Source organism: Garra rufa, chromosome 6 (assembly GCF_049309525.1).
Source record: "Garra rufa chromosome 6, GarRuf1.0, whole genome shotgun sequence".
NCBI lineage: Eukaryota > Metazoa > Chordata > Actinopteri > Cypriniformes > Cyprinidae > Garra > Garra rufa.
Window position 1 is genome coordinate 7,512,574 of NC_133366.1, and position 20,830 is coordinate 7,533,403.

The 20,830-nt window shown below is 39.6% G+C and overlaps 2 protein-coding genes and 1 long non-coding RNA gene across 3 annotated transcripts in view; all 3 read left to right on the forward strand.

Annotated features, from left to right (window-relative positions):
* Window positions 1-1,223: 1,223 nt before the first annotated feature.
* Window positions 1,224-1,852, forward strand: LOC141337505 (uncharacterized). The gene is made up of 3 exons (XR_012355763.1): window positions 1,224-1,277; window positions 1,364-1,435; window positions 1,521-1,852. It is a non-coding gene; the product is annotated as an uncharacterized lncRNA (long non-coding RNA).
* Window positions 1,853-6,926: 5,074 nt separating this feature from the next.
* Window positions 6,927-15,762, forward strand: LOC141336809 (B-cell receptor CD22-like; the record flags this gene model as incomplete). The annotated part of the gene is made up of 6 exons (XM_073842535.1): window positions 6,927-6,966; window positions 12,694-13,035; window positions 13,120-13,368; window positions 13,455-13,718; window positions 13,802-13,904; window positions 15,696-15,762. Coding segments are annotated over exons 1-6 (1,065 nt in total), but the record flags the coding sequence as incomplete, so codon positions are not given.
* A 4,512-nt stretch (window positions 15,763-20,274) lies between these two features.
* LOC141336810 (vacuolar protein sorting-associated protein 54-like) overlaps window positions 20,275-20,830 on the forward strand; it is a 20,497-nt gene continuing 19,941 nt past the window's right edge. Inside the window, exon 1 of the mRNA XM_073842536.1 lies at window positions 20,275-20,354. Coding sequence (XP_073698637.1) covers window positions 20,275-20,354 — 80 coding nt within the window. The remainder of the gene's footprint in view (window positions 20,355-20,830) is intronic.

A 20,830-nucleotide genomic window follows, 5' to 3' on the forward strand; every position in this document is an offset into this window, starting at 1 on the left:
ATGAAGAAATGTGTTCTAAAGGATACAACCATAATTTTATCAGGCACTTATGAACACCCAGCAGGTCTCACTGTGACAGAGAGATTCTGGATTGTAAACCCAGCTCCAGCCAAGACTATCAATCTGTTGGATCTTCCAGATTACAAAGGCAGAGTTCAGTTCTTCCAGAATAAAGATGGAATATTCTTTCTCAAACTCAGTAATGTGACACATGAGGATGAAGGAATGTACTGCCTCAGAATCCTGACAAATGATATTAAACAAAGATATCTGGGTTTTCCTGGGATTGAGCTCAATGTGACAGGTACAGTCAAACTAATATTGCACTGACAGATTGTACACTTATAAACATGTTTTGTCCATGATTTCAGAGCTCAGACTGGAGATTCCTGAAAGGATCATTGAGGGACAAACATCTGTTTTATTTTGTAATACCACCTGTGATCTCTCAGGTAAAACAGACTTTACCTGGTATAAAAATGGCAAGCGTTTATCAGAATCGATCGGCTCGAATCAGCTGTTGCTGCAGTCGGTCAGAAGTGATGATTCAGGAAACTACAGCTGTGCAGTGAGTGATCAGAAACATCTGCCGTCGCCTGTCATCACTCTCAGCGTCAGATGTACATCAAGATCTGATCTTCATATTAGCAAAATTCAGTCCATGTTGATCAAATTATAGACTGTGATTTTTTTTTTAAGATCCTCCAAAGAGCGTCTCAGTGTCCATCAGTGTCCAATCTGCTGAAATAGTGGAGGGAGATTCAGTGACTCTGATCTGCAGCAGTGATTCAAACCCTCCTGCTCTGAACTTCAGCTGGTTTAAGGAGAATCAAACCTCAGCTGTTGGATCTGGACAGAGTTTCAGCATCTCCAGCTTTAACTCCAGTCACAGTGGACGCTACTATTGTAGGGCTCAGAATGAATATGGATCTGAGAGATCAGCATCTGTTTCAGTCACTGTTAAAGGTGAGAATCATCTCTGTTGATCTCATTGTCTATATATAATGATTAACAGTTTTTCTGTCTCTCATCTGCATGACTGAAGAGCGCAGCTCATCTCTGATCAGGGTCACAGTGGGAATCACTGCAGCTGTTGTCTTGACGTCTGTGATTCTGACGGTTTTCATCGGGCTGTTGATCAGAAGGTGAAGGAGACTCTGTGTCTGTACTGTTATAAAGATTCAGAGTCAGTTTGTGTTCATGTTCATTTCTTCTTCTCTCACAGGAAACGAGTGACTCCTTCAGAAGAGCAAAACAGAGGATCACGACACAAGACGGTGTGTAAATCTCCTCATGTATCTTCTCATCTGTGTCTGTCAGTTCTGGAGGGAGTATTAATTCTCTCATCATTGTGTGTCGTCAGCTCGAGTCTCCTGGGGACACCTACATGACCCTTGACCCCAAGTCCAGATGTTCTGAATACGACACGCTGGATGTGAGTTCCTCTGATGATGCTGTTTATCATAAAGATGTTTAACATGAAAACTTATTAGTAATGAATATGTTCACTTCTTCTCTAGAATATAAAGAGATCCTGTGAAAACACAGACGACCCTGAAGCTGAAGATTCGACATATTATAATATTGACAAATGATTCATTCATGATATGGCATTTTTTATCATTTATTTTTATTAGATATTATTTTTGTCTTCTCTGGCATAGAATAATTTTTTTTTACAGTGCTGTAATTATTAGGTCTCCAAACACCAAAGATTTTGTAACTTTTTGTGTTGTTTTTAGTATTGCTAAATGCGCACAGTGTTTGCATCAAAAAGAGTTAACTGTTGACTGCTTGGATTGTAGCTTCTTAACTGTGCATTTACCTGTATTTTTATCTTTATTGACATGACTTGGAGTGTTGAGAGTGTTATTTAATTAGACAATAAAACATTTTCCTAAGAATGATGTAAGTGTAGTAACATGTTCTGTCCTGTAGATGTCGCGTCAGGTCGGACCTTTAAGGTACTAATATGTACCATTTAGGGTACGTAAGCAGAGGTGGGTGGTCCAGGTGTGAGAAAGTAAAAGTCCTGCCAGCTGCCAGCTGATTTCACCAGAGGTGGAACCAAGTCATTCCTTTCAAGTCACAAGCAAGTCTCAAGTCATATCACAAGTCCTCAAAGAATTAAAATTAATGAGATAATTAAGTTGACTAATTAAATGATGATTATGCATTAGTGATGAAAACCTGCTGTTATTGAGAATTACAGAGAATGTTCTATTGGTTAAAATGATGCCACCATCATGGAGATTTTTCTCTGATAGTTAGAAATTAATACAAATTCTGCTGTATGTAAGACATATAAATATTTTAGCTCTTGTGCTATTTAGACACGCAGACATCAAGAACCAGCATATCAATCTCAACAATGGTGACAATCAACAAATTCGTACTGCTGCAATGCATGCTGGGTAACACCATCGTAAAAATGGCCATCATGCACTGTAGCATGAAGAATTATTGTCACCCCTGTTGAGGATTGTATGATAAGTGTTCATGTCTAAAGGCCTGAACTGCTACAGTACCACTTTTGTACCTTAGGGTACAGCCCCAGTGACAGAGCTGTACCTTTTTTTCCTGAGAGTGTTGTGTGACTGAAGGAGGAGCATCTTTCACTCACACAGAGAAAAATACAGAGAGACAGGAAGTGTCAACATCTTTGAGAGAAAGTTACCCACTGTCCAGCCTGACCAGCTCTCATTTGAATATACAATCTCTGCAGGTTACAGTGAGGCAAGGTAGGACAAGAGCTCTCTAAATATGTAAAAAGAATTGAAGTTTAATATACCAAATTTTCTTTTCTTCAAAAGTCTGTTTGGTGAGTTGTTTCTTATTAGTCATATTTTCTTTCATTAATTTATTTTTATGTTAGTTTCCTTTATTATTTGATTATGACTTTTTATCGTTAATTGTTTGAATATTATTAGTGGTGGGCCGTTATCGGCGTTAACGTGCTGCGTTAACGTGAAACTTTTATCGTGTGATAAAAAAATATCGCCGTTAATCTATTCTCAAATTTGGGTTGGGAGCTGGGTCCACCAAGTACTGGAATCCGCGTCCCCTCCGTCTTGAGTCCAGAATACGATTGACCGAATAAGTGGGTTCCCCGTCTACGAGTCGCGGCGGTGGGGGAACCGGGGCTGGCGGATTAATGCGTGCAAAAAACACAGGTTTGATCTTGGAAACATGAAACACGGGATGAATCCTCCTGTACACTGGAGGGAGTTTAAGGCGGACTGCCACCGGACTAATGATCTTGGTGACAGAAAACGGGCCAATGAATTTAGGAGCAAGTTTATTCGATACGGATCGGAGAGGAATGTTTTTAGTAGAAAGCCACACTTTAGAACTGACGACGTATACGGGAGGCCTAGACCGGTGGCGATCGGCTTTGGCCTCGGTCTCACGGGCTCTAGACCAGGTGCGATGACACCTCTGGATGAAGGCGTGAGCAGAGGGAACAGCGACTTCGGATTCCAGACTGGGAAAAATTGGTGGCTGGTAACCTATACTACATTCAAATGGGGATAGGCCCGTGGATGATACTGGTAACGAATTGTGGGCGTACTCCACCATAGAAAGCTGCTGGCTCCAGGAGGAAGGATTTCTAGCGACCATACATCTTAACGTTCTCTCCAAATCTTGGTTGGCTCTCTCAGTTTGCCCATTGCTTTGAGGATGGAACCCCGAAGAGAGACTAACAGTGGCCCCCAGAAGTTTACAAAATTCTCGCCAAAATTTGGACACAAATTGGGGTCCCCTGTCAGAGACCACGTCTATCGGGAGGCCATGTAACCGAAAGACGTGGTCAATGACCGCTACCGCTGTCTCCTTGGCTGAGGGTAATTTGGGCAAGGGGATGAAATGAACCGCCTTCGAGAACCGGTCCACCACGGTCAAAACTACCATGTTACCCTGGGAGGGTGGGAGGGCGGTGACAAAATCTAGCGCAATGTGGGACCAGGGTCTCGAAGGGATTGGCAGCGGTTGTAGGAGCCCATCTGGGGGTCTGTTAGACGTCTTACCAGTGGCACAAACTGAGCAAGCCAAAACAAAACTGCGAACGTCTCGAGCCATGAGTGGCCACCAAAATCGTTGCTTGACCAAATGTATGGTGCGATTAACCCCTGGATGACATGCCACATTGGAACAATGTCCCCACTGGATAACTTCGGACCTTAACAGCTCTGGCACAAACAAACGGTTCGGTGGGCAACCGACCGGGGGCGTTACCCCATGTAAGGCTGTCTTAACCTTCGACTCGACCTCCCAACTGAGAGTAGAGACAATAAGTGTCTCGGGAAAAATACCCTCGGGAGTGGACGGGCGATCGGATCGGTCAAAAATACGAGATAAAGAATCGGGTTTGATGTTTTTAGAACCCGGGCGGTACGAAAGAGTAAAGTCAAAACGTCCGAAAAAAAGTGCCCACCGAGCCTGCCTAGAGTTTAGTCTTTTAGCAGTTCTGATGTATTCTAGATTCTTATGATCGGTCCATACAATAAAAGGTACCCCCGACCCTTCCAACCAGTGGCGCCATTCCTCCAATGCTAGTTTGACTGCCAACAGCTCTCTGTTACCAATATCATCATTTGACTCAGCTGGTGACATGCGATGAGAAAAAAAACGCGCAGGGATGCACCTTGTCGTCCGTGGGTGAGCGCTGGGAAAGAACCGCACATACCCCCACCTCTGATGCGTCGACCTCCACCACAAACTGACGTGATGGATCAGGGGTGACTAGGATGGGAGCCGAAACGAAGCGGCCTTTGAGTTTGGCAAATGCAGCTTCCGCTGCATCTGACCACCTGAACGTCGTTCGGGGAGAGGTCAAGGCAGTCAGAGGTGCGGCTAGTTGGCTGAAATTGCGAATAAACCGCCGGTAAAAATTGGCAACTCGTCTGACGTGCTGAACGTGTTCCTGGAGAGAAGAAGAAAAAATCAATATGTCGTCCAGGTAGACATATATGAACTGATCGACCATATCTCTCAACACGTCATTGACGAGTGCCTGGAAGACCCCTGGGGAGTTGGACAAGCCGAAGGGCATGACCAAGTATTCAAAGTGTCCCCTGGGGGTGTTAAAGGCAGTCTTCCACTCATCTCCCCCCCTAATGCGGACCAAATGATAAGCGTTCCTTAAATCCAATTTCGTGAAGATTGACGCTCCCTGTAACCTCTCGAAGGCTGAAGATATTAACGGCAAAGGATAAGTATTCTTTACCGTAATATTGTTCAGCCCTCGGTAATCAATGCAAGGTCGCAGAGAACCGTCCTTCTTCCCCACAAAAAAGAACCCCGCCCCCGCTGGAGAAGAGGAGGGTCGTATGAACCCGGCTGCTAGAGAATCAGAAATGTATTTCTCCATAGCCTCTCTCTCAGGAACTGAAAGTGAATATAATTTGCCCTTAGGTGGAGACATACCTGGCAGTAAATCTATAGCACAGTCATAGGGACGGTGAGGAGGAAGAGAAGCAGCCCGAGACTTACTGAACACTTCCTTCAGGTCGAGGTACTCCCTGGGCACGTTACTCAGATCCACCGCCTTCTCCTGCAACACAGAACCAGAATCAGATGGACAAGCAGACAAAAGACAGGATTCATAACATTTAACGCTCCATTCAGTAACCAACTTCAGCTGCCAATCAATCCGGGGGTTGTGTTTGATGAGCCAGGGGTGTCCCAGGACGATGGGGGCGTGAGGGGAGTCCAGAATGTAGAATGAGATGCTCTCACGATGGTTGCCAGACACCGTGAGTGTGATGGGATCTGTGATGGAGGTGATGGTGGGCAGGTTCTGGCCATTGAGGGCGTGTACGGCAATGGAGTCTGTGAGGGGCTGGAAAGGAACATGATTACGTTGTGCAAAAGAAAAATCCATGAAATTACCCTCTGCTCCCGAATCCAAAAGTGCCGTGCAGTGCTGATCCTGTTGTTGCCATCTAAGCCTAACCGGGAGAAGCGTGGAGGTGGTGTTGAACGAGGACTTGTTAGCAGAAATCCCACCCGACAGTAGCCTCATACTTACTGCCGGGCTGGCCCTTTTACGGGGCAGTTAAACGCGAAATGACCAGCTGCCCCACAATATAGGCAGAGTCCTTGGGATCTCCGCCTCTCCTTCTCCTCCCGAGAAAGCCGAGCCCGACCCACCTGCATGGGCTCGGGATCGTGGAAAGGGCTGACCGCGTCGCTGCTGCTGGCTCGAGTTGGAAAGCCCTCCCCAGGGGGGAGCCGAGCGGGTGTCCATCGACGCTCGGCTCGGGAGAGTCGAGCATCTACCCGCAGGGCCAGGTCAATGAGGCCGTTGAGGTTGGCGGGTAGATCCAGGGCGTAGATCTCCTTCTGGACGCGGTCAGCCAACCCATGCAGGAACATGTCCACTCAGCCGCCAGGGTTCGGAACTCGATACTATAGTCTGAAATGGACCTCCCCCCCTGTCGGAGGTCCGCCAGTGTCCGCGCCGCCTCTCTGCCAGAGACAGCGCGGTCAAAAACCCGTTTCATTTCGGCGGAGAGTGCTGAGTGCTGAGTGCGGATGTTCCGCCCCAGATGGTCCAGACGGGGCGATCGGAGCAGGCGGGGCAGGCGGTGTGGTCGGCGCAGCGGGACTACGGAGCTGGTTGACTGCTTGGGTCAGGTCGGACACTCGTGCCATTAGGGTATTGATGGCGGCCCCTGACGTAGCGGTGTTTCTCTCATTCTCGCCCAGCCGGGAAAAACACTCGCGTAGTGCCTCCTCCACCGAAAGTTGCTTTGTGTCTGCTGCTTCCATTTATGATCTGACAGTTCTGTAACGTAAAGAAATGATGAGAAAGCAAATGCAGGTGAAACACAAACTTTATTGAAAGATTTGATGATGAATGGCGTGACGATGATGACAATGGTGATGGTGATGTTTTCCCGGCTGAGTGACACGAGGGCTTGATGGCTGGTGAGATGAAGCGTGGTGATTTCCGTGGTGAAGGTGAACATCCAGTGAATCCAAGAAACAAGAAACTCCAACAAGATAAATCCACATGAACACGAACTCCACAAGACGACAACTCCACGAACATCCAACTCCACGAACATCCAACACAACGAACGTGTGAGTATATGTAGCCTGTGATGATGAGGGACACCTGGTGCAGGACTGATTGGCAGCTGCGCTGCCGCTGAATGAGCGTGACGCACAACGTAATGACACACACACACACACACAGAGACGTGGCATGAGAACACGGCAGATGTGAGAACCGTGACAGTAATAATTAGGGCTCCGAACACCAAAGATTTTTTTTCTCCTTTTTGTTGCTTTTAGTATTGATAAAGATATTCACAGTGTTTGCATCAAACAGAGCTAACTGTCGACTGCTTGGATTGTAGCATCTTAACTGTGCATTCACCTGTATTTTTATCTTTAAATTTCCTTAGTTTAATTTTTACCTTGACTTGGAGTGTTGAGAGTGTTAGTTAATTAAAAAAATAAAACATTTTTTCCATGCATGTCTATGAAATTTGTTAAACAATGTTTAACAAACATTTGAAAGCTACTATTATTATACACAGAAAAAAGGGAATCTAGATTCCTTCAAACCCGTTTTTGTCTCTAGCATGATATGCGTGCAGTTACATGTTCTGTCCTCTAGGTGTCGCGTCAGGTCGGTGAGTTGTAAAGGTGTGGAGGAACGGCGCTGTCCGCGGTACTGATCCTTCACTGAACAACAGTCGTGAAAGTCGTCTATAAGTAAATATAGCTGAACCTGTCTGAACAAACGGAAGGTGTGAAGGATAAATAGCAAATAATGAAACTAATAAAATTATCCACAATATATTTATTTGTTTGCAACTGATTTGTATTTATTTGGCATATCTAGAGTGATATATTGAGGGTGTGTTGATGAATATTTACTCTGGAAATCTTTTAAAAACTAATTTTCACAAGTGCTTAAAGGTCACAATGTTTGCAACAGCAGCACTAAACTGAAAAGGAAAAGAGGAAGCAGCACAAGGACATACAGAATAGTGTTAAGTTTTCTCAGTGGTGTTACATATTTAGTTTCAGCAGTATTTCAGTGTGACACTCAGGATCATACCAGGCTTGTGCACAATTCAGAATTGAATTGAGAATGACTGCTAAATTCCAATTCAATTCTTGAATTTGAATTGAATTTGAATTGATGTCAAAAACAGGATCTAGAATTACAATTCGAATTTGAATTAAAGGAAGCGGAATTGCAATTCAATACAGATTCAAAGAAATTCATATACATAAGTAAAGTGTTTAACAATGAAGCTTTACAATATATGTCAGATATGATTTCATTACATATTCTATAAATGATATTAGTTTGAACTACTTGAACAGATTACATTGTGCTATTTGATTACTTTGAAATGAGAATAACATTTTGAACAAAACTAATCAAACATTGAGGGAGTAATTTATTTCAAGAATTTGATCATTATCTATATGTTGGAACAAAATGTATGCAGGGTTGAGGAGTGACTACGTGTAATGAAATTATGCTTTTAAATTACAAATTAATGTAATTGTATGTGAGATTCAACACATTCTTTCTCTTGTATGACTGTGTGGAATGTCTTTGAATTGCCATGAATTTAATTCCACTTCCTGTCATTCCAACACCAATTCAAATTCAACTTCCTGTGGGATTCAAATTCCAACTCATGAATTGAATGGCAGAAAAATTCTGAAATTCTGAATTGTGCACAAGCCTGGATCATACATATTATAACATTGTTTGTTCAATACTGACAATTTAAGCCAAATTATGTTGGCTTGAAAAAAGCCAACTTACTAAAATGCTATTTAAACTTAATTCTTCTTCTTTTTCTGAGACTAAAATGATCAACTCTAACTCTTCTTAGCGCTTTAACTCTACAAACTCCAAACTCAGCCCAGATCTTCAGACTGATCTGACTCCAGTTGCTATATTTTTTCCACACTGACTTAAGGTTTTCCTTAAAATGACGATTTAAACTGGGAAAAATCGCATAGACTTACATTGACTGAATGTTCAAATGAGCCAACAATATTCAAACTCCAACTGTCAAATGATATGTTATATTTCTAATACATTTAAACTCATTCAAACTGGCTAATTAAGCTAGAATCATGTTAACAACATGCTAGTAACTTGTTGATAATGCTAGCAACATGCTAGTAACTGACTAATCAGGCTAGCAACATGCTAATTATTCTAACAATATGCTAGTAACCTACTTATCATGCTAACAACATGCTATTGACATGCAAGTAACTTGCTTATCATGCTAGAAACGTACTAACAACCTGTTAATAACGTTAATCATGCTGCAAACAATGCTAGCAACATGCTAGTCATGATAAACATGCTAAAACATGCTAGTAACTTGCTATCTATCTATATATCTATCAAACGTTAAGCTTTTAAAACTACTTTAAACTTCAGACTATTTCAGACTGAAAACCGTCAAACTTTTTGAACTTTCTGGCCTTAAAACTTAAAATTTGTCTTGACAAACGTTTTTATCTAGTTTAATTTGACATCTGGGATGCTGATTTAACAGAAGTCAAGCCTCTAAAAGCCTCTACTGTTGCTGTGCTTGCAGGTCAGGCCAACGCTCAAAATACCTTTGTTGATCTGAAATGTTCCAAATGGAATTTGGAGATTAAAAATTCATCCGAATGTTCCAGGTGGTCTCGAGAAGATCTGCTGTGGCCTTAGACTCCTAATCATAACTCTGTCTTACAGTCTTTCATTCACAAAATGTGTTATTTCAATAAATGTGTCTGGTTCCCTGTCGAACAAGGGGTAAAATATTTTAAAGCTGGTTTTCTGCTCTTATAGCTGCTCTCACAGTTCCGTCATACAGGGTTTGAGGATGGCTGCAACACCATTTCTTTTCAAAGCTTAATCTGTCGCATCCGGTAAAGATTTCTAGATTTCAACACAGCGGTTTCTGTCACTATTGCATAATGAGCGTGCAGTTACATGTTCTGTCCTCTAGATGTCGCGTCAGGTCGGTGAGCTGTAGGTGTGGAAGAACGGCGCTGTCCGCGGTGCTGAACGTTCACTCATCAACTGTGACTTGTGCAGAATGTTCAGAGTTCTATGTGTCATACTCTTTCTGACGCGATCGAACCGGGTTCAAATACGCCTTTTGCCCTTTTTCGCCTTTTTCAAATCACAACAGAAAAGCATTTATTTTCCATAAAAATTAAGGAAATAATCTAAAAGTTGGGTAGGGCTTTATTGTTCCAATAAGCTGGCATTCATTTTATATAATTTGAATAAAAATGATAGTTTACACTATAAGTTATATAAGTAAACACTATAAGTAAACACTATAAGTTATAATTGCATAGTGTTTTATAATGTACTACAATATTAAGGTGCAGATAATTTCCACTATTTGCAATAAGTAATATAAAAAACAAAAATCCTGCTATTTTAACATAGTGTAAATAGCTATTTGCACTGAGTTGGACAAGCGCTGCTAGAACATTGTGAACTGTGAACTTCTATTCACACGTTTCAAGTTGAGACCAACCCCATAAACATCTTCTGTAAGTCGCCTTCTCAGTCTGTCATGTTGTCTTTGCACTGTAAATGCAGCCACATTTACATTCACTCATTTTTATTTCAAATATAATATAGGTATAAGAATCACAGTGAATTTTGAATGATTAAATCTTCCTGGTTTTTGCTTTTGCTCTATATTTATGCAAAATAGCTGGGTTATTTATTTGTTGAATAAGTGTTGACAAGTGTTTAGAGGAAGTTAAAGCTGTTAAGAAGCTGTTTCTCACATGTGCATATTGCAGTTTTCTCATGGCACTTACAACATCAGCATAACCGTAAAAAAGAAAGAAAAAGAGGAAGGAAAGCTATTTTCTCCAATGCCATGTGAGGGTCACGTTGACTTGAGTTTCCGTAGTTTTTCAGTGAACCCGCATGTAAAATAATCTCTTGAGTTCAGCTCCTGTTTGTCTGACTGAATACATCAGTGTTGAATCAATGAGGTCTGATTGACTCATCAGGGTTTGCTGAGAATCTGTGTTGAGATCTATAATGTCCAGTGACTGGAGGAGGAGCGTCATGTACTCAGACAGAGGAAGTGAAGGAGACCGGATGTCTGCTAATAATTAAGCAATGCATACACTAGTTATCATTTTTTACATGACACTCAAACCCTGCACATTCAAGCAAGGTAAGACAACTATACTTTTGCACAACAAATACATGTTTCAATATAGTTAGTAAGATGTAATTACATTTAAATACACTACCATGCAAAACATATTCAGTCTGTAGTACTTTTATGTCATTTTAACAATCTTTCTAATGTCTTCCAGAATGCTCAGCCTATTCTCTTTGATTTCTCTCCTAGTGATTCCTGGTGAGTCTGAAACTAAATCTCATTTTCATGCATATGACGAAACCCATAGCTGTTGTTCAGTATATGTTTGTCTGTATTTCTGTGTTTAATTACATAGACAGTTTGATGTGTATGGTGATGTGTTGCTCACATATGTGACCCTGGACCACAAAACCAAGTTTATTTGTAGTAATAGTCAACAATACATTGTATGGGTCAAAATGATAAATGTTTCTTTTATGCCAAAAATCATTAGGATATTAAGTAAAGATCATGTTTCATGAAGATATTTTGTCAACTTCCTACTGTAAATATATCAAAATGTATTTTTTGATTAGTAATATGCAATATGCATTACTAAGAACTTCATTTGGACAATTTTAAATGTGATTTTTTCATTTTTTTGCACCCTCAGATTCCAAATTTTCAAATAATTTTATCTCGGTCAAATATTGATCTTTCAACAAACCACACATCAATAGAAAGCTTATTTATTCAGAAGATGTATTTAAATTTTTTTTTTTTACCTTTATGACTAGTTTTGTGGTCTAGGGTCTCATACAGTTTTTCAGTTCTGTAAAACTAACACAGAGAACTTCAGTACTGTCAAATTAGACACTTCCTGGAAATACTGGCTAGTGGTGCCATTTTTGTGTTCATGTAATGTTTTTGTCAGGTTTATGGACTGTTTTTTGTATGTTTTGGTCAGTGTTTCCTAGTGTTTTTCCCCCTTTTTGACTTATGTTTTGGTTTCTCCCTGTGTCTCCCCCCTTGTTCTGGTTGTTTTGGTACACTCCATGCCCATATTTGGACTTCTTTCCCCTAATCAGTTTATTCGCCCCACCTGTCCTAGTCGTTAGTCTCCCGTTTATAAGTTGGTTTGTTTTCCCTCATTGCTTTGTCCGGTGTTGTTGTTAACTCATATTTGCATTTCCTCGTCCCTATGTTCCCAGGTTTCCTTTGTTTTCCTCGTGTTCAGTGTCTTGTTTTCCGCTGTTTTATTTACCCCTTACCCCTTTGCTGTCTGCCCATTCCTACATGCATCCTGACAGTTATGCACTGGGCAACATGTTAAAAAATGTGGGATATAGAGAGGGTGAGCAGGATCAATGTCTATCTTGTATATTGATCTTGTTCTAGTTTGTCTTCTGACTGGTTACAGTAAGTAAAATTGTGAAAATAAATGTTTTAACAAAACTACAGAAGCATGATGTAAGGTTGAGCACATCTTAGAGCTGCTTCTGTGTTGTGGAGAAAAGTAAAAACACAATTATACAGAATCAAAAAACATTTTCAAATCTGTGTTGGCCTGTTTTATATTTTGCAGAGATTTGCAGCCAGGAATGGAAGGTTCAATACACAAACATGAAGAAATGTGTTCTAAAGGATTCAAAAATAAGTTTATCAGGCACTTATGAACACCCAGCAGGTCTCAATGTGACAGAGACATTCTGGACTGTAAACCCAGCTCCAGGCAAGAGTATCAGTCTGTTGGATCTTCCAGATTACAGAGACAGAGTTCAGTTCTTCCAGAATAAAGAGAGAATGTTCTTTCTCAAATTCAGTGATGTGACACTTGAGGATGAAGGAATGTACTGCATCAGAATTGTGACAACTGAAGAAAAACAAAGATATCTGGGTTATCCTGGGATTCAGCTCAACGTAACAGGTACAGTCAAACTAATATTATACTGACAGATTGTACTCTGTTCTTTCATACACATATAAACATACGTTTTCTGCATGATTTCAGAGCTCAGAGTGGAGATTCCTGAGGAGATCGTTGAGAGACAATCACCTGTTTTATTTTGTATTACCACCTGTGATCTCTCAGATAAAACAGACTTTATCTGGTATAAAAATGGCAAGCATTTATCAGAATCGATCGACTCGAATCAGCTGATGCTGCAGTCAGTCAGAAGTGATGATTCAGGAAACTACAGCTGTGCAGTGAGTGATCAGAAACATCTGCCGTCTCCTGTCATCACTCTCAGCGTCAGATGTACGTCAAGACTTGGTCTTCATATTAGCAAAATTTAGTCATGTTGATCAAATGATAGACTGTTATTTTTTTTTTTAATTTTTTAGATCCTCCAAAGAGCGTCTCAGTGTCCATCAGTCCATCTGCTGAAATAGTGGAGGGAGATTCAGTGACTCTGATCTGCAGCAGTGATTCAAACCCTCCTGCTCTGAACTTCAGCTGGTTTAAGGAGAATCAAACCTTAGCTATTGGATTTGGACAGAGTTTCAGCATCTCCAGCTTTAACTCCAGTCACAGTGGACTCTACTATTGTAAGGCTCAGAATAAATATGGATCTGAGAGATCAGCATCTGTGTCTATAACACCTGCAGGTAATAGTATGACACTACAGACTCTTACTGAACTCTTCTAATATGATTAGCATCAATATGAAATGATGTTTCTCTTCACTCAGGTCGTCCGAAACCAGAACATTCTAGACAAGCTCTATACGCAGCTGCTGGGATTGGAGCTGCACTCATCTGCATCTGTGTCATTATTGTAATAAAAATCATGAGGTAAGAAAACTGCTGTCATTTTTTGTGTGGGAATACCTGAAAAACACCATAAAACATCATACAGGTGGTTTATGTAATTTTCCGTCTCCTTCTTCATCTTGCATTTAGAAGAATAAGTACATTTTCTTTATGTTCCTCACACTGTCATATACACTCCTAAAAATAAAGGTTCTTTATTGGCATCAATGGTTCTGTGAAGAACCTTGAACATCAGTGGAACCTTTCAAATGCAGAAAAGGTTTTTTATAGTCGAAAAAGGCTCTTTAGACTTTTAAAATGGCTCTTTAAGGAACTGTTCACTGAAAGTGAAAAAATGGTTCTTCTATGGCATCACTGCAAAAACACCCTTTTGGAACCTTTATTTTATTTTTTATTTTTTTTAGCTCTTGTGGCTTGTGTAAAAAATGCAGCACACAAGTCATAAACTACTTTATAGCACTTTTACCACCACTGTGTTCTGGTCTTTATGACCTGGAGAGCATTTTATTTTTCCACAAAATGCTGGTTAGTGCCCTGGACTAAAACTAATTTGCCCAGACAGGGTATAACACCTTTTCAAAAAAATGTATACATTTTAATTTTTAAGTAAATATTGTCTAATTATGCTTTTCCCACTTAGAAACAGAGGTGCATAAGTTTAGATCAATGAGGCCTATGGTCAATCAGCAAAAAAAATAATAAAAAAAATATTAAAAAAATAAAAACGCAAAAGTAGCATGGGTATATTTGTAGCAATACCCAGCAATACATTGTATGGGTTAAAATTATCGTTTTTTTATGCCAAAAATATTAGGATACTAAGTGAAGATCGTGTTCCATGAAGATATTTTGTAAATTTTTTTACCATAAATATATCATAACTTAATTTTTGAGTAGGAATATGCATTGCTAAGAACTTCATTTGGTGAAATTTAAAGACGATTTTCTTAATATTTTGCTTTTTTGCACCCTCAGATTGCAGATTTTCCACTTTGATAAATTGAAAGTCAAAAAGAGCACAATTTATTTGAAATATAAATCTTTTGTAATATTTATAAATGTACTTACTGTCACTTTTGATCAAATTAATGCATTGTTGATAAATTCATGCATTGTTAAGTCATAATTTCTTAAATTCATACTGACCCTCAACTTTTTGACCTTATATATATTTTTTTTTAATTAAGAAATAAATATATTAAAAACATATCTATAAATCAATAAATTGTAGTACTTGAATAGCTGTGTCATGAGTCTGGTCTGTGTTTTCTGTGTCTGTGTTTAAGGACTCTTATTTTGTAGTTTCTGTGCCCCATTGTTTTCTGCTTCCCTGCCTCTCTGCTCCCCTATTTGTTACCATGGACACTCATTTGACCACACCCACTTCCTGGTTAGTTTCCACGGTTACTCATTAGATCATTCCCCCTGCCCTGTGTATAAATAGTCTTCGTGTTTCCTCTGTAGTTTGTTGGTTGTTAAATGTGTAATGATTGTCTCTTGCCCTTGTCTGAGTTCTGCTACCCTCTGGATTTTATTGTTTTGTCATGGATTCCCAATAAACTACTGCATCTAGATCCTCATTCGCCTTGTCTCTTCCAGCAATGTTACAAGCTGTTGACTCATTTTAGCATACCTTTTACAAGAATATACTATTTTAGTCCTTAATGCTGTTCTTGCTGTTTCTTTGTAACAGTTTGTGAAGTTTACTAGAAACGTCTAAGTGAAAATTGTTTGTACACCACATTAGTTTCAGTGTAATCTTTGTCCTTCTGTGACATGGATACTGTACGTTTTCTTTTTTCTTCTCTTCAGTAGGAAATCAGGAGTTACTGGCGTCCAAGGTGGCGTTTCAAAACAGGCAAGTCCAGAACAGCGTCTGTTTCAGCACATTTTTCATAATTTTGATCATAATGCGATAAAGTTTATTTATTCAGGAAAGCAACAACACAGTTGTGCCGGATCAGACGAGCGCACATCCTTCAAATACGACCGATTCGAATGAATTAATGTACGCTAGTGTCACTCACAAGAGACCCAAGAAACACCAGACAGCTGAAGATGAAGACGAAGTTCAGTACGCCACCGTAAAGCACATCAGAAACAACGGGAACACGAGTACAGAGGCTGGATGTCAGAATGGAAACGAGAGAGATCACCGCTCTGCTGTTTCTGCCGAGTAAGACTCACTTCATCAGTTCTAGCATCATGATGTGAACAAACACATAAACTCTCTAGTTTTTCTTAAGAAAATGAGGCACATATAGCTTAGGAACAAGGTTTTGTGTTGTTTAGGTGCATATTAATCGGGTTCATCTTATTTTTCTTATCGTACAGATCAAATTATGAAATGGCTGAAGATTCCTCCGTGATCTACAGCAGCATTAAAGTTGCTTGAAAATTACATCGTTTCATCTAAAACTACATCTGATGAACTACACTGGAACTAAATCATGTGAACATGCATTTTTCTACACTGAAGTCAGTCGACATGAAATAGAAGTTGCGACCAAATTTAGCAAGCGTTACCTTAAGATACAAAAGAAAAGTGTGAAATGGTTTTATTTTATCAATCGGATGCATTAAGAAAATAAATAGGGTCAATTTTAATTTATCTTTTTTGGACGTTTGTGTTAAAACGAGCTTGTGTGATCCTGCGCGCAGTGCCTTTAAATGTAGACATTTGTGTGAGAAAGAGGAAGTGAAAAGAGCTGTGAGATACACGTTCACCCATGCCTTAGCAAAACAAATTTCTGAATGGAGGAGAGGCTTCATTGCGCTGTATAAACTGCCTTTGTGAGAAAAACAGCTTAGCTATCATTTGTCGAATGACTGGACATCTTTGGCAATAAATATTAGTTTTTCTCAAAGCAAACATGTTTCACATATTCTCACACAAACAATAGTGAATGGTATGATGCTTTATTTGCCGTTCTTTTGTAGTTCTTGTCTGTTTTGTATAAAGCATTATATACTACTAAAGGTGACTTGACTTGTTGAGAAGAAAGAGGAATATTGAAATAGGAAGAGGAAAGGCCGGCGTTCATTTTAGATGTGATATTTTTCAATAGCCCTTCAGTTTAACACTTCCCATCATGCTGCTGTTCTCATTATTTCTTACTTGTGACCATTCACAGTGAGACTCATTGCAGCACATTAAGACGCGTTTAAACTAAGTTTATATGAGTTAAACATCTGTAGAAAGGATTGAGTAAACAGTAATTAAAGTATGTTGTTTTTGGTGAATGCTGGTTTGGTTTTATATAAGCTCAATAACTGTTGTTGATCCTGTACACGAGTTTAACTCTTTAAACCAGTTTTTCTCAATCCTTAGTGATTCTGAGGATGTGAAAAGGTCAAAGCTGCTGCTTTAGTGGAGTTTTGTCATCCCCCTGTGGTGCTGTTTGGTATCGCAGCTGGATTTGTGCTTATCTTACTCAACCCTGCTGCCAGTAAATTCCTGTTATTTAATGCCACAATATTTTTACAGTGAACCTAGATTGTTTTGTTGTTGCTTCTCATTGTCGCTGGCCTTTAAAGTGGGCTTAGATAGTATAGTCCACTTTCCATTTTGCTGACACTGCTAAAACAAGTCAGAGTGTTCGATACATATTGGCACTGTTTTTTGTCAAAGGATAATAACTGAGTAATAACTATGTACTAACCCTGAACCTACTCCTAAACCTAACCCAAACCCATGTAATTACTAAATACTTCTGTAAAATACACACTTTTGTATTGTAATTTTTATTGCTTCTAAAATCAGCATACAGTATTGTCTTACAATCAGACTGCTACATGCAGTAAAGTGTGCTTCATCTTTTTGACCACCAGATGACAGTAAAGTAAATGGAAGTGTGACTGAACTGTAGGCAACGACATGGAGGCAGTGTATAATCCAATTGTTGGAAGTTTATTAATGTTCAGCAAACAAATCCACCAAACAGACCCACAAAGGTGGGTCATAACAATAGGTCAACACAAAGAGGAAATAAATGTTTGGTAAGGCAGTGAGAACTGGCAATACTTTGCAGTGAGAAACAGGAAAAGAATGTCTTAAATAGGGGAACAAACAGGAAGTAACCAACGAAGAAACAGATAGGAACTAATACAGAAAGTGCAGAAAGTGCAGAGGTTCTCAAATTTTGAGGGTTATTGAATAGATCTGTACCATTTTTCCTATAATATTTTTTCCTATATTTCCTCTTTCCTGGTAGCGTAAGTGTTTGTGTTGTCTGTCAGAAACTGGCACTGACCCACTTTAAAGGAACTGTATGTAAGAAATTTATGTCAGTTAATTATAAAATGGCCCTAACATGTCACTAGACATTAAGAAATCATGTTCATTTCAAATACATATATTACTGACAACAGTGGTCCGGCCAGGATATTGTCATTTAAAAGTGAGAGTTGCAGCCCTCAACTGATGTTATTGTTGTCATTTTGTGTTTTGGTCTGAGGCTCCACCCTCCATCTATCTACCAATCACAAAGTCAGTAGAGTTTCGTGAGACGGGTTGCCATCTCTGATAGAGCTGCAGCAAGCTATACGAACGTGTCGGATAAACATGTATAACATTATGAAACCTAAAAGATCTTGTTATGAATCCGAAATACGTCGTGACAAAGTCCGAAATAAAACAAGGATTTGTATAGGAGATGCCTTTGAAAGATGGAGACGGCTGAACACGGAGAAGAATTTGAAGATAGACGCCATCGTTGGCAATTTTTTCCTGGACAGGTAAGATTCATCTATGTTTGGCTAACTTTGCTTCCGTAGGCTACACAGTGGATTTCCCACGATCGGCCGTGCTAAATGCGTTCATAAAAAGCTTTATATCGCACCACGAGCAGGGTATGAAAACAATCTATGTTCCGACTGAAATGTGGTATTACAGTACATCTTTACGAAATATTTGGCAAATCGCAATCTGTAAATTTTTGCGATACATAATTACTTCGCAAAACATCTCTTGTGAAGCATAAACATAATTAACAGAAGAAAAACAAATTTCTGTGTAGGACTCGTCACTTGCCATTGGAAGCTCCTTATTGCAGCCTACTCCTGCAGCTAAACTGGCAACCTCGAGTCAGGGGGGAGTGGGAGGGGAAACACCGTTCTTCAGTATTTTGAAAGTGATTGCAGTACCAGTTTTGGCCACAATCCTACATACGGTTCCTTTAACACAATGTATTTGCCCATGACTGTGGTACATGTGGTTGTGCTGCGCCATCGCTTCACATGTTAAACACAGAGTTTGAAATAGAAGGTGGAAGTGAATCTAAGAGTTGTAAACCTTCATGTCTTAAAAACCTGCTCAGACACTCCTGCAGCCATGATGAGCATCTTTACACAGTTCTTTCTTAAAGCAAACATGTTCCACATATTCTCTCCCAAAGATTTAACAATACTGAACTCTACATTTGACAAGAGCAGGTTAGTTTTTCGAGTTGTTCTTGTGTAGTTGAGATGGCGTCACACAAACCCAGGAAGAGGAAGACAAATATTTTAACTGCACATTTTAAAGTGTGAAAACTGCTGGCGTTTGACTCTTCAAGCTGCGGATATTTTTGTCATTTGGGCGTCGACACTGAGACACTGACACTGCAGCGCGGTAAGACCATTTAACCATTATTTACCATTAGATAAAATAATTGTTTTGGGCTACAACTGATATTAGTAAAAATGTGTTGATGTGGTGTAGATCCATATGAAAATATTGTGTGAAGCTCTTTAGACACATGAGGCCTGATATGAGAAACATCCTCATCATACGCCAAGCCTTCAATGAGCAGTCTCTATGATGATCTCTATCTATAAATTATCTCTATCTATAGCAATTTGTTATATTATATATAGACAATGCTTATAATGTCATATATATATATTTTTTTATGATCACAGAAGTCATTATGGTGACATCTCTAATAACGTCTCTTCCTCTGATCTTCGTGATCATGACTGCGGGTGAGTCTTCAGTTACAGTCACTATACAGACACTTTAACACTCTTGAAAAGCTGATTGAGCTCTTCACACGTTGTAGCTTGTAAACCGATAAAAATTGACTAAAAGAAAAGATAGTTTTTGTACATTGCTATAAAATCATTTGTGTGTTTTGTGTTTTAGGGGTTGGAGGTCAGCAGTATTGGATACTGAATAACGGCCCTTCATATGTTTGTGCATTAAAGGGATCAACAGTGAAAATGTCTTGTCTTTTAAACTATCCACATGATCATGAGCTCAGAAAAACCTTCTGGACTAAAACTGCTTTAACTGATGGAGAAACATCGAACTTGTGTTTAGACTCAGAAAGCAGAGGAAGAGTTCAGTGTTCCCATGAATATAAATACACTTCCAGTATCACTTTGACAAATGTAAGAGAAGCTGATAAACATGTCTACTACTGCGGATTCACTGCAAACAGAGGAACATGGATGGGGATTCCTGGAGCTCAGCTGGACGTCACAGGTAGAGTTAGTGAACTCACAAACACATACAAACACACACGACTTACGACATTCTTTCTTTTTTAAATACAAAAAGAGAAATGCTGTATAAAATATCCTGGTTACTCATTCATATAATGACTGTAAAAGGTGACATTATTCATGCTTTAAAAAGTTGCAAAACTGTAGTAAAATACCATGATTTTGACTTACATTCCAAGTGTTCTGAAGGTGCGTTAGGGTTCATCAAGAAACAAAGCAGCAAACTGAAATGTAATCTCTTATTCAGCAATGATCTTGCCACAGCAGCATTTGACAGGTGTATCATTTTGAGAAATCAATAACAAGACATGAAACACAACGTCTATAAAAAAATCCTGTGTTTTCTGGTTGTTAAAAAAGTTTTCAGTGCACCTGAGTGAACTTCTTTTCTCATACACTCATGAATGCGTACAGGAGAGCAACGGGCAAGATTTATGAGTTGCCCTGTGTTTTTATGGTCA